Source organism: Scylla paramamosain, chromosome 37, assembly GCF_035594125.1.
Source record: "Scylla paramamosain isolate STU-SP2022 chromosome 37, ASM3559412v1, whole genome shotgun sequence".
Lineage (NCBI taxonomy): Eukaryota > Metazoa > Arthropoda > Malacostraca > Decapoda > Portunidae > Scylla > Scylla paramamosain.
Window position 1 is genome coordinate 10,455,001 of NC_087187.1, and position 12,329 is coordinate 10,467,329.

At 42.3% G+C, this 12,329-nt stretch overlaps 1 protein-coding gene across 1 annotated transcript in view; it reads left to right on the forward strand.

Moving 5' to 3' along the window:
• Positions 1-9,567, forward strand: part of LOC135091486 (formimidoyltransferase-cyclodeaminase-like) — a 29,280-nt gene extending 19,713 nt beyond the window's left edge. The window contains exons 6-10 of the mRNA XM_063989171.1: positions 650-846; positions 1,917-2,061; positions 3,095-3,256; positions 5,595-5,777; positions 6,705-9,567. Coding sequence (XP_063845241.1) covers positions 650-846; positions 1,917-2,061; positions 3,095-3,256; positions 5,595-5,777; positions 6,705-6,887 — 870 coding nt within the window. The 3' untranslated portion in view covers positions 6,888-9,567. The remainder of the gene's footprint in view (positions 1-649; positions 847-1,916; positions 2,062-3,094; positions 3,257-5,594; positions 5,778-6,704) is intronic.
• The last annotated feature ends 2,762 nt before the right edge of the window (positions 9,568-12,329 follow it).

Below are 12,329 nucleotides of genomic sequence, written 5' to 3' on the forward strand. Positions count from 1 at the left end.
CCCCACCTCACACCCTGACACATCCTGACACCTCCCATTTCTACCACCATACTCACCCTCTTTATCACCCCCATGCACAATAAAATACCCTCACACCAATTAGACACACCATCACCCATCTTCCCTCACCCATCTTCCCTCACCATAACATCCCCCATCACCCCAAAACGCACCTTCACCTCACCACCACTAGACACACCCTTACCCTTTCACCCCTTCACCATTTCTTAGCATCATCCTCATTCTTTTTAATATCCCCCAACACACCTTCACCCTTTGACATCCTTTGATTGCTATTTGGTACATCTTTCCTTAATTACTTGTCACTCTGAGACATCTTGTTCTGTACCCAACTCCAATCTTTAAACTGGCTAGAAATTGCAAAATCTATTCTTTTAATCCTCTTCTTTACTGTAGATACCTATAAAGATTTCATGCATGACTTGTGGTGCTGTTAATTATTTCGCATTGCAGTGAAAGAACATAAAAAAAAAAATAGAAAATAAGGAAAGCTGCAAGAAGACATCAGGCCTACACGTGGCAGTCCCTCTACAAAACAGTCCCACCTATAATCCCCATCCATAAATTGTCTAACTTACTTACCTCACCGTCACCAGACACACCCTCACTCGTTCTCTCACCCCGCCAGGCAAAGAAGGACGCCGCTGAGCTCAAGATAGGGGTGATGGGCTCAGAGGTGGTGGGTCTCGTCCCCCTTGCGGCCCTCCTGCAGGCGGCGGAGTACTACATAACCAAGGAGGAGCTGTTTATACTGGAGGAGGAGCAGAAGGTGCAGCTTGCCATCAACCGCCTCGGACTCAGCACTCTGTCTCCCTTCAACCCAAAGTGAGTGAGAGAGAGAGAGAGAGAGAGAGAGAGAGAGAGAGAGAGAGAGAGAGAGAGAGAGAGAGAGAGAGAGAGAGAGAGAGTTTTATGGTGTATTGTTAGTTTATTAGTGGTAATGGTGGTGGTAGTGGTGGTGGTGGTGGTGAAGGGAGGCGTTAGTAGCAGTAGTAGTAGTAGTAGTAGTAGTAGTAGTAGTAGATATTGTTGTTGTTGTTGTTGTTGTTGTAGCAGTAGTAGTAGTGGCGATGGTGGTAGGAGGAGGACGAGGAGGTGGTAGTAGTAGTAGTACCAGCAACATTAGTACTAGAAATAGTAACAACATTAGGTAAAGCAAAAATAATAACGATAATTCAGACCATTAATTCTTTCCTTTCTATTCCCTCTTCACCCATGTATTACCCCCGTCCTCTCCCCGTCACCCATTACCTCAAGATATTCACTCTTCCGCCACCCCTCCATTACGTGCATATTCCTTTGCCACACCAGACTGATTGTCCCACATATGCAAAAAACATTCCTCCTTTACTTAACATTTTCACGAGGAGGTGTGTGTGCGTAATCAATATTCCATGTGCGTGTGTGTGTGTGTGTGTGTGTGTGTGTGTGTGTGTGTGTGTGTGTGTGTGTGTGACGTGTGTGTCTACGTGTGTGTGTGTATGTGTGTGTGTGTGTGTGTGTGTGTGTGTGTGTGTGTGTGTGTGTGTGTGGACATATTTCCCGAGTAATTGTATCTTATTAACTCGGCATGTGTTTCAGTCTGTGTGTGTGTGTGTGTGTGTGTGTGTGTGTGTGTGTGTGTGTGTGTGTAGGTATGTGCATGTATGTCGCGTGCGTGCGTGGGTGTGCGAGTTTTATTATTATGAAGTTCTGTAAAATCTCAGCCTTTGGTGAGAGAGAGAGAGAGAGAGAGAGAGAGAGAGAGAGAGAGAGAGAGAGAGAGAGAGAGAGAGAGAGAGAGAGAGAGAGAGAATCACAATCAAATCCCAGTAATACACACGCCCATTTTTCTCTCTCTACCCTCATCCCAACACGCCCGCCCTCCATTCCTGTCTATGGGCGTGCACAAGCAGAGAGCGCATCATCGAGTACTGCGTGGGTGCGGGGCAAGGCGTGGGAAAGCTGGGGCGTGGCAGCGTGGAGGAGTTCGTGAGGGGAGTGGCGGCGAGGACTCCAGCACCGGGGGGCGGCTCCGTGGCGGCTACTGTGGCGGCCATGGTGAGAGAGAGAGAGAGAGAGAGAGAGAGAGAGAGAGAGAGAGAGAGAGCACTATATTCTTAAACACTTCCGCGCGGCACCAACACTACATTCAAAAGGCTCTAGATGAAGCTACACGAGTTTTTAAGGGTGTCTTTACGGTTCTAGTGACAAATTAACAAGATTTCTACATTTTTTTTAACATGAGAAGCAGTCTTGAGAACCCGGCTGATCATCTCTGTGGTGAAGGAGCAAAGCGTTTCTGAATACAGACCAGAGAGAGAGAGAGAGAGAGAGAGAGAGAGAGAGAGAGAGAGAGAGAGAGAGAGTCCTCTAGTCATAGCTTCAATTTTTCTTCAGTTGTCCTAGTTATTGTTCATATACTCGTACTTCAGTTATTTTTGTTATTCTTCATTATTCTAATTTATCATTCATGTTCACTCTGGTCATTTAATTATGGGCATTGTGAAGGAAACTATTAAATATGATGTTTTGTTTGTGTTGTGTTGTAGTGTGTGTGTGTTTGTGTGTGTGTGTGTGTGTGTGTGTGTGTGTGTGTGTGTGTGTGTGTGTGTGTGTGTGTGTGTGTGTGTGTGTCACAGTGAGGGTTGGTGACCTTTAGCTCATAGAAGTTAATGTATTCTCGCGTCTCTCTCTCTCTCTCTCTCTCTCTCTCTCTCTCTCTCTCTCTCTCTCTGATGACGACTTCATTGATGTAGAAATAGCAACACCAGTAGTAGTAGTAGTAGTAGTAGTAGTAGTAGTAGTAGTAGTAGTAGTAGTAGTAGTAGCAGCAGCAGCAGCAGCAGCAGCAGCAGCAGCAGCAGCAGCAGCAGCAGCAACAGCAGCAGCAGCAACAGCAACAACAGCAGCAGGAGCAGCAGCAGTAGTAGTAGTAGTAGTAGTAGTAGTAGTAGTAGTAGTAGTAGTAGTAGTAGAAGTAGTAACAAACTCGCCATCAGTAACGCGCCCCCTGTTAGTCACTGTCATGTTTTACTCATTTAACTTTTAATACCTATTATTACGCATTATCATTCCCTCGTCCTCCTTTCAGGGCGCGGCGTTGGGCACCATGGTGGGCCAGATGACCTTCGGGAAGCGGCAGTGGGAGGCCCTGGACGCCTCTATGCGCCGCCTCATCCCGCCCCTACACCACGCCGCCATCTCCCTCTTGCCAGCCATCGACGCTGACACCGCAGCCTTCAACGCCTACATGGTGCGTCACAGGGTCTTCCCGAGGGCGTCCTGCTCTCCTGTAACGTCGTTTGACCTAACCAAACTTAATCTAACCTTACCTCACCTACCCGAGGGAATCTTTTTCCCATGTAACGCTGCCGGATCTAACCTTACCTAACCTAACCTGACTCAATCTAATCTGACCTGACCTAACCTGACCTACGCTAACTTTCCCGATAGTGTCCTGCTGCCTGACCTAACTTAGCTTAACCTAACCCAAGCTAACCCGAACTAACCTCACCTCACCTCACCTAAAATAACCTAACCTGACTTGACCTAACCTGACCTGACATAACCTAACCTGATCTAACCTAACCTAACCTAATTTGACCTAATCTAATCTTACCTACCCAAGGGCGTTGTTCACTCATGTAACGCTGTCCGACCTAATCTAACCTGATCTAATCTAAATCCGTATTTCTAAACATTTCCTCGTCTTACTTCTTACATTTAATAGGCTATTGTGTATATTATTTAGGTTTGCAAGGGTGTTTTTCATGATTCTTGTGATGGTTTAACAAGGATTATGTAAGAACACCCATGAGAGCCCGACTAATCATCTTTGTGGCCTTTGAAAATAGTCCTAATGAAAGTGCAAAACGTTTTAAAATGCAGACCCTAATCTAACCTAACCTAACCTAATTTAACTTGACTCAATCTTCTCCCTCTTTCAATCATCTTTATTCCTTTTTTTTTCTTTCCATCTTCCTTCCTTATTCACATTTTTTTTTTTCATCCTAACTTAACCTAATTTGACACAATTTTTTCCCTCTTTCAATCATCCATGTTCCTTCTGTTGTCTGTCTGTCTTTTTTCCTTATTCATATTTTTCTTTTCCACCATGTTTGTCCATTTTTTCATTTTCATTACTTCCTCCTGTCCGCTTTTCCTTATTCATTTCCTTATTTCCTTCTTTCCTTATTCATATTTTCCTTATCTATCCTGTTTCCTTCCAATCGTCCTTCTCTTTTTGTTTGATTTTCACTAGTTCCTCCTGGGAGTTTTTCCTTATTGATTTCCTGATTCCCTTCTTTCCTTATTCATATTTTCCATTTTTTACCCTTTTCCCTTTTAACCGTTCTTCTCTTTTTGTTTCATTTCCACCAGTTTCTCCTGCGAGTTTTTCCCTAACGCTATTAACCTCATTCCCTTCCCTGCGCACGGCGGGGACCGGCCAACCATCGAGCAGAGCACATGACGTTCGCAGTGCAGGTGGGAGTAATTACAAGGCTGACCTTTATTGCACGTAACTTAATACAGCGTCCCTTGTTTACGCTCGCCTGCCTTTGCTGCGGGGCGATAACTTAGATGGAAAATGTGTGTATTGGTGAGGCTGAAAGGAGGGGGAGGAGTGGTAGGAAGGGGAAGACAAGGACGAGAGTAAAGAAGACGAGTGGGAGGAAGAGGAAGTACAAAAGAAGTGAAACAGAGTGAAATACCATGTAAAAGTTGATGGAAATGAGGTTAAGAGGAATGGGAACTACTACTCCTACTACTACTACTACTGCTACTACTACTACTACTACTACTACTACTACCACCACTACTACTACTATTACTACTACTACTATTACTACTACTACCACCACTACTACTACTACTACTACTACTACTACTACTACTACTACTACTACTACTACTACTACTACTACTAGCACCACTACTACTACTACTACTACTACTACTACTACTACTACTACTACTACTACTACTACTACTACTACTACTACTACTACTTTATTCTGTTTCATAAATTTTGCCACAGTAATTCAGCCACCTGAGGGCACGGGAACTTAGTAAAACTGCCACTCACTGATTGGCCTACGTATTCCCGCCTTGTTTTAAAACGTGCGGCAAATTCACATCCCCACCAAAAAAAAAAAAAAAAGAAAAGAAAAAAAAAAAACGATTCAGTTAAAATCTACTGTATTGCTTTTATTTGGATAACCTGGTACCATATAATTAAGGGTTTTGGTAGAAACACAACGTTAGTTTTCCCGCACGTTCCAAAACAAGATGGAAGGAATACTAAAGCCAGTCAGCGAGTAAGAGCATCAGTCAGTGGCAGTTACCGTGTTCCCGTGACCTCACGTAGCTCAATTACAGTCACACACTTCATGAAACAGTAGAAAAGTGTTCTGTTCCCGTGTTCTTGAAGATTTCCTTGTCTCATCCCTTTAACAGGCCATTGTGGGTGTCATGTGGGTTTTTTACGTGTGTTTTTCATGATTCTACTGATGATTTAACAAGGATTTTTGGATCATACATGCGACGAAATACCCACAAAACCCTCTGACCGCCCCCTGTGCCTCCCCTAGGACGCTGTGAGGCTGCCCCAGGGGACGGAGGAGGAAAAAGGCGTGAGGGAGAGGGCAGTGAAGGTAGCCACGGAGAAGACCATCCAGGTGCCTCTCTCCCTTCTGAAGGCGATCGACCAGACCTGGGAGCCCCTGGTGGAGATGGCGACCGTGGGCAACATGAACTGCAGGTCCGACTTACAGGTCAGTCACTCAGTCAAGTCAGTAAGTCAGTCAGTAAATAAGCTTTGAAGTCAAGCAATCAGTCAGTAAGTTTACAAATCAGTCAATCAGTCTGTCAGTAAGCTTTCAAGACAGTCAAACAGTCAGTCAGTAAGCTTTCAAGACAGTCAAACAGTCAGTCAGTAAGCTTTCAAGACAGTCAAGCAGTTAGTCAGTAAGTTTTGAAGTCAAGTAGTCAATCAGTAAGTTTTCAAGTCAACCAAGCAGTCAGTCATTAAATTTCCAAGTCAGACAAGCAGTTAGTTTTCAGGTCAGTCTAGCAGTCACTGAATAAATTTTCAATCAATCAGACAGTCAGTAAGTAAGTCTGCAAGCCAGTCACTCATTAGTAAGTTTTCAAGTTAGTCAAACAGTCAGTCAGTAAGTATTATTTAGCTAGTTGTTTGTTTACTTTAATTAGAGCTGTTTCGTTGGATTATTTAGGTAATTAAATCTGTCTAGTAAATCAGCCAGTTACGTTAATCAGTCAGTGAAGGCGCGTCGCTTTGTTATATTGTTGTTTTTAGTGTATCATTTGGTTAGTTAGTCAAGTTAGTTAGTCATCAAATCAGTCACGTTGATCAGCCAGTAAGTACGGACGTGTAAATTAGTTAATGTGTAAGTCAGTTAGGTTGCCAGTCAGTTAAGTCAATCAATCAAATCATAAAGTTAAGTCAGTCAATCAGTCACAGCCAAATTCGAACATTAATCAGGCAGTCAATAAAAAAATAAATAAATAAATAAAAAAAACACAACAACCATACAATGACCCAATCCATAAACCCACCCACTTAACATTCTAATCACCCAGTCACTCCTAATCAGCCAGGCAAAAACTTAACTATACAATCACCCAATCAGTAAACCCACCCTGTCAAAACCAATCATTCCCCGTGTCACGCACACCAGGTCGGGGCGCGCTGTCTGGAGGCAGGGGCGTGGGGTGCCTACTACAACGTGCTGGTCAACCTGGACAACCTGCTGGAGGGACCCGAGCGCAACTCCTATCTAACACAAGCCGAGGATTTGCTGCAGAAGGCGCGGCGGGGATGTGAGGCCGTTCTGAGCGAGGTGGAGAAGCGGGCGGAATAGCAGGAGGCCGAGGGGGGGAGGAAGAGCAGGGGGAGTGGAGAGAGGAATGGAGGAAATGGAGGAAGGAGGGCAGAGAATGTTTCGCGAAGAAGAGAAAGCGGAGGGAGGAATAAGGATAATGGAAGCAAGAGGGAAGGAAGTGAAAGAAGGGACAGAAGGAAGAATTCCAGCCAGCCTCCTCCAGGAAGAACGAGTAGACGACGGTAGTGTGTGTGTGTGTGTGTGTGTGTGTGTGTGTGTGTGTGTGTGTGTGTGTGTGTGTGTAGGTGTGTGTGTATGTGTGTATTTGTGGTAACCGTCCTCTCCATGCGTGCCTTCTCCATGCCCCCTCCCTCTATCCCCCTCCCTCCCTTCCTCCCTCCTTCGTAATCTCAAATGTAGCAAGTCATACATGCATTTTATACTGAGTGTCATGAAGTGTGTCACAGTAATCAGCCACCCAGGGACGCGGGAACACAGCAACACGGCTGATGCTGTCACTCGCTGATTGGTCTATAGATCCTCGTCTTGTTTTAAAAAAAAGCACGGCAAATTTGCTGTATTCCTAATAGAACCATTACTTAATTCTAAGATGCCAGATTATTTCTATTGAATTAATCCGGTAATCTTATTGTTAATGGTTTAGTAGAAATGCAACGTTAATTTATAGCACGTTTCGAAATAAGATCTGAATACATATGTACGTAGACCAACCAACGAGTGAGAGCATCAGTCAGCGGCAGTGATATCATATTTCCGTGTTCTCAGGCGGCTGCATGACTGTGACACACTGACACAGACTACAGTAAAGGGGAAGCTCTAACAATTATTGACCTCCTGGCTAGCGAACATCTCTAGCTATTAAACTTATCCCTAAAATGACTCAGTAAGTTAAAACACAACCATTAAACTCCCTCCTGTAGTAGAGTCGCTAAAAGAAGTACCGTGACAAAGTACAGTGGATTTCATTGTACATAAATGGAGCAGAAATTAAAACCTGAATTAATAAACAAACTGACAGTAAGAGTTCCGCAAAGACCAAGAAGTGGGCATGTGACAGGTGGAGGAAGATGTCTGTTACTGGAACGTCTTGCCTCAACCACTTCAACAGGTTCTAGTAGACATTATAGAGGGTTTCAAGGGTGCTTTCATGATTCCAGTAATAGTTTAACAAGGATTCTGTATTTTTGATAGGAAAAGCACTCTTGAGAGCCTGACTAATCATCTGTGGCCTTTGAAAAACTGTTCTGGTGAAAGTCCAAAGCGTTTAAAAATACAAACAGTTTTTTTTTCTTTTTTTTTTCTTTTTGTATGAAACGTTTTGTGAAATATGACAGGACTTGTTTGGCCAACTGTAGTACATCCTCGCCTGTTCACAACGCACCATACAAGAAAACACAGCCAGAAGGTAAAAGCAACACCAGAATGAATACATATAGATTTACTGTGTATTCAAATTGATGTTCAAATAGATTCTATGGCAATAATGCGTAAAATAATTGCAAACCATTATATTAAAACCATAAAAGCCATATCCTCTCTCTCTCTCTCTCTCTCTCTCTCTCTCTCTCTCTCTCTCTCTCTCTCTCTCTCTCTCTCTCTCTCTCATTTATACATGCTTCAGCTTGTATGTATAGAAGAGAGATAGACTGTGTTGAACTTTAAAGATAACACTGATATGACTCTCTCTCTCTCTCTCTCTCTCTCTCTCTCTCTCTCTCTCTCTCTCTCTCTCTCTCTGTCTTCAGACATAATTAGAATTTGCTCAATTAATGATAAGTATAAGTAACGAATGAAAGACCTTCGCTTTCTTTCCATCTCTCTGAAAACAAATGATTAGTCATTACCGAAATGTTTCGTTCACGTAGTAATGTTCTTCCGCTATTTCAGGGTCTTTTTATTTGGAATCTTACTGTATTAATGTTATTCTTCCTTCTTGCTACAGTAGTATGATGTATTTTTTTTTCATGGTAGCTTACGATACATTGTGACGCCTTTTTTTTTTTATTCCAACGCATGATCGAAAGAACAAAAACAAAAGAACTCACGGTGATAAATCTGTTGTGTTTATAATGTAGATTCTTCATACTGAGGCTACGATCCTGCCATGTTGCCTCACTCACTAACGTTTCTATTGATTTCTAACGCCAGACTCAAACTTTAGAACAGACTCAGTAACCAGGATAGTACAGAGTCAATAGAGGGCTTTAGGGAGAATAGTCGAATAGGGATAATAGTTGGGTAAAGACTAGTTCTCATCTACGGAGGTGCTGAAGCTATAACTACGCCATGTTGCCACACTAACCAAGCTTCTCATTAACCAGTATCGCTTCGTGAGGAAATAGTGGTAGTTAGTCTGCTGGCTTGGTTGTCACTTCCTCGCTGGCAGTGTATGGACCAGGGTTCGATCTCTCAAAAGAGGGAATTGGCTTGATTAATGTGTGTGTGTGTGTGTGTGTTTTTTTTTCTCTCTCTCTCTCTCTCTCTCTCTCTCTCTCTCTCTCTCTCTCTCTCTCTCTCTCTCTCTCTCTCTCTCTCTCTCTCTCTCTCTCTCTCTCTCTCTCTCTCTCTCTCGCGCCTGTACTGCTCACATAACCATATCAACAAAAGCTGCCCACTAACTCACGCGTTTGGTGACAAAATGCTTCCAGATTTTGTACCGGAATATATATATTTTTTGGGGAATAAACTTGCTACAGCTTCCAGAAGTTTAAATCCCAAGGAATCAAGGAATCCCTTTTTATTTTGTGTGTGAGAGGCAAGTGAAGGGGGGGGGGAAAAAAGAGGGAAAAAGTAACCAAATACCCACTTACGTGTCTGTTACTCCTCCACAAACTATAGCGCCCCATAAAAAGGTTTACAAAGTAGGTATATCAGTTTAATTCAGTTATCTTGTTACTCCTCTGTTAAAATAATTGGAGTCGAACTGTTGTGATTGTATGCATGTTAGGATGCCTTAAAAAAAAAAAGTCCCCTTAACTTCTCTCAAAAACTAGGGGCACATAAATAGGTAGGTCTCATTAGTTCAGTTGTTGCTCCTGTCAGATGAAATTGTAAGAGTCATACTGTTGTGCTTGTTTGCTTGTATACCTTCAAGAAGATAGGAAAATCTCCTCTTGACTGCCACTACTTCCCAAATACTAGAGATGCAGTAAGAAGCTTGCTAAGCTTAGTGTATTTTTTTTTTTTTTACTTATGTAGGAGCAACACCGGCCAAGGGCAACAAAAATCCAATAAAAAAAATAAATAAATAAAGGGCCAATGAGATGCCGGTCACCGAATAGGGTCCAAAGCGGTAGTCAAAATATGACCTCCCTCTTGAAGGAGTTCAAGTTATAGGAAGGTGGAAATACAGAAACAGGTAGGGAGTTCCAGAGTTTACCAGAGAAAGGGATGAATGATTGAGAATATTGGTTAACTCTTGCATTAGAGAAGTGGACAGAATAGGGGTGAGAGAAAGAAGAAAGTCTTGTGCAGCGAGGCCGCGGGAGGAGGAGAAGCATGCAGTTAGCAAGATCAGAAGAACAGTTAGCATGAAAATAGCGGTAGAAGATAACAAGAGATGCAACATTGCGGCGATGAGAAAGAGGCTGAAGACAGTCAGTAAGAGGAGAGGAGTTGATGAAACGAAATGCCTTTGATTCCACCCTGTCTAGAAGAGCAGTATAAGTGGAACACCCCAGACATGTGAAGCATACTTCAAACATGGACGGATAAGCCCCCCTGTACAAAGTTAGCAGCTGGAAGGGTCAGAAAAAAATTGGTGGAGACGTCTCAGAACACCTAACTTCATAGAAGCCGTTTTAGCTAGATATGAGATGTGAAGTTTCCAGTTTAGGTAAAGGACAGATCGATGATATTCATTGTAGAAAAGGGGGACAGTTGAGTGTCAATGAAGAAGAGGGGATAGTTGTCTGGAAGGTTGTGTCGAGTTGATGGATGGAGGAACTGAGCTTTTGAGGCATTGAACAATATTAAGTCTGTTCTGCCCCAATTAGAAATTTTAGGGAGATCAGAAGTCAGGCGTTCTGTGGCTCCCTTGCGCGAATTGTTTATTTCCTGAAGGGTTGAACGTCTATGAAAAGAAGTGGAAAAGTGCAGGGTGGTATCATCAGCGTAGGAGCGGATAGGATAAGAAGTTTGGTTTAGAAGATCATTGATGACTAATAGGAAGAGAGTGGGTGACAGGACAGAACCCTGAGGAACACCACTGTTAATAGATTTAGGAGAAGAACAGTGACCGTCTACCACAACAACAATAAAACGGTCATAAAGGAAACTTGAGATGAAGTTACAGAGAAAAGGATAGAAGCCGTAGGATGGTAGTTTGGAAATCAAAGCTTTGTGCCAGACTCTATCGAAAGTTTTTGATATGTCTAAGGCAACAGCAAAAGTTTCACCAAAATCTCTAAAAGAGGATGACTAAGACTCAGTAAAGAAAGCCAGAAGATTACCTTGATCAGATAGACGGTTGTGAAGTAATAGATGTTTAAGAATCTTCCTGTTAATGATAGACTGAAAAACTTTAGGTAGGCAGGAAATTAAAGCAATAGCTGGAGTCGTGCTGATGTGAGTGCTTATGTAATAGTGTAATGATGGATTGCCACTACCACCTACACTATAATAATAATAATAATAATAATAATAATAATAATGATAATAATAATAATAATAATAATAATAATAATAATAATAATAATAATAATAAAGTATGAAATATAAGAAGAAAATAAAATAGAAATAAAACCACCATCACCATCATCATCACCACTACTATCACCACCACCACCGCAACCAACAACAACAACAACAACAACAACAACAACAACAACAACAATAAAAATGTGAACAGACAAAGCGCTTCAATATCACCAGTTTGTTTACTTAGACACCCACCCTCCCCTCCCCTCACCTGAGTCCACACAGGTGAGTCCTCCTCAAGCACACCTCCACCTGCCAGTTTCACATCTGAGCGTCTTACCTGCAGGGAGAAGCTCATATGAGTTCATCATTAGTGGATATGTTTCACGTTGGTCACATTCTAAGAAATAGTTCTGAAAATGCAGAAAAGAGGGAACGTAGACTGTCCAGATGGAGAGAATATAATTACAGGTAAGTGATTATAATAGTGAGAGAAACTGCCGGATGATACTGAAACAACGTTAGTGTCTCCATCTGATGGGTTTGTTAGGTTAGGATAATTTAGGTTTTGATTAATTCAGTTCATTAATTTAATTCCTGATAATTTTATTGTGTAAATCATGGTAAAAGAAGAGAAAAGAAAAAAAATGCCCAGAAATAAATAGTCACTGTCTCGAAATGAGTAGGGTACGGCTATTTTCATAAAACACAGACTGCCACGTGTAGGCTTGCTGGCTTCCTGTAGCTTCCTTTATGTTCTTATGCTCAAATTTAGTAAATTTAGTAAATACTTGGCGTCCTTTCCGAAATGCCAATGAATCC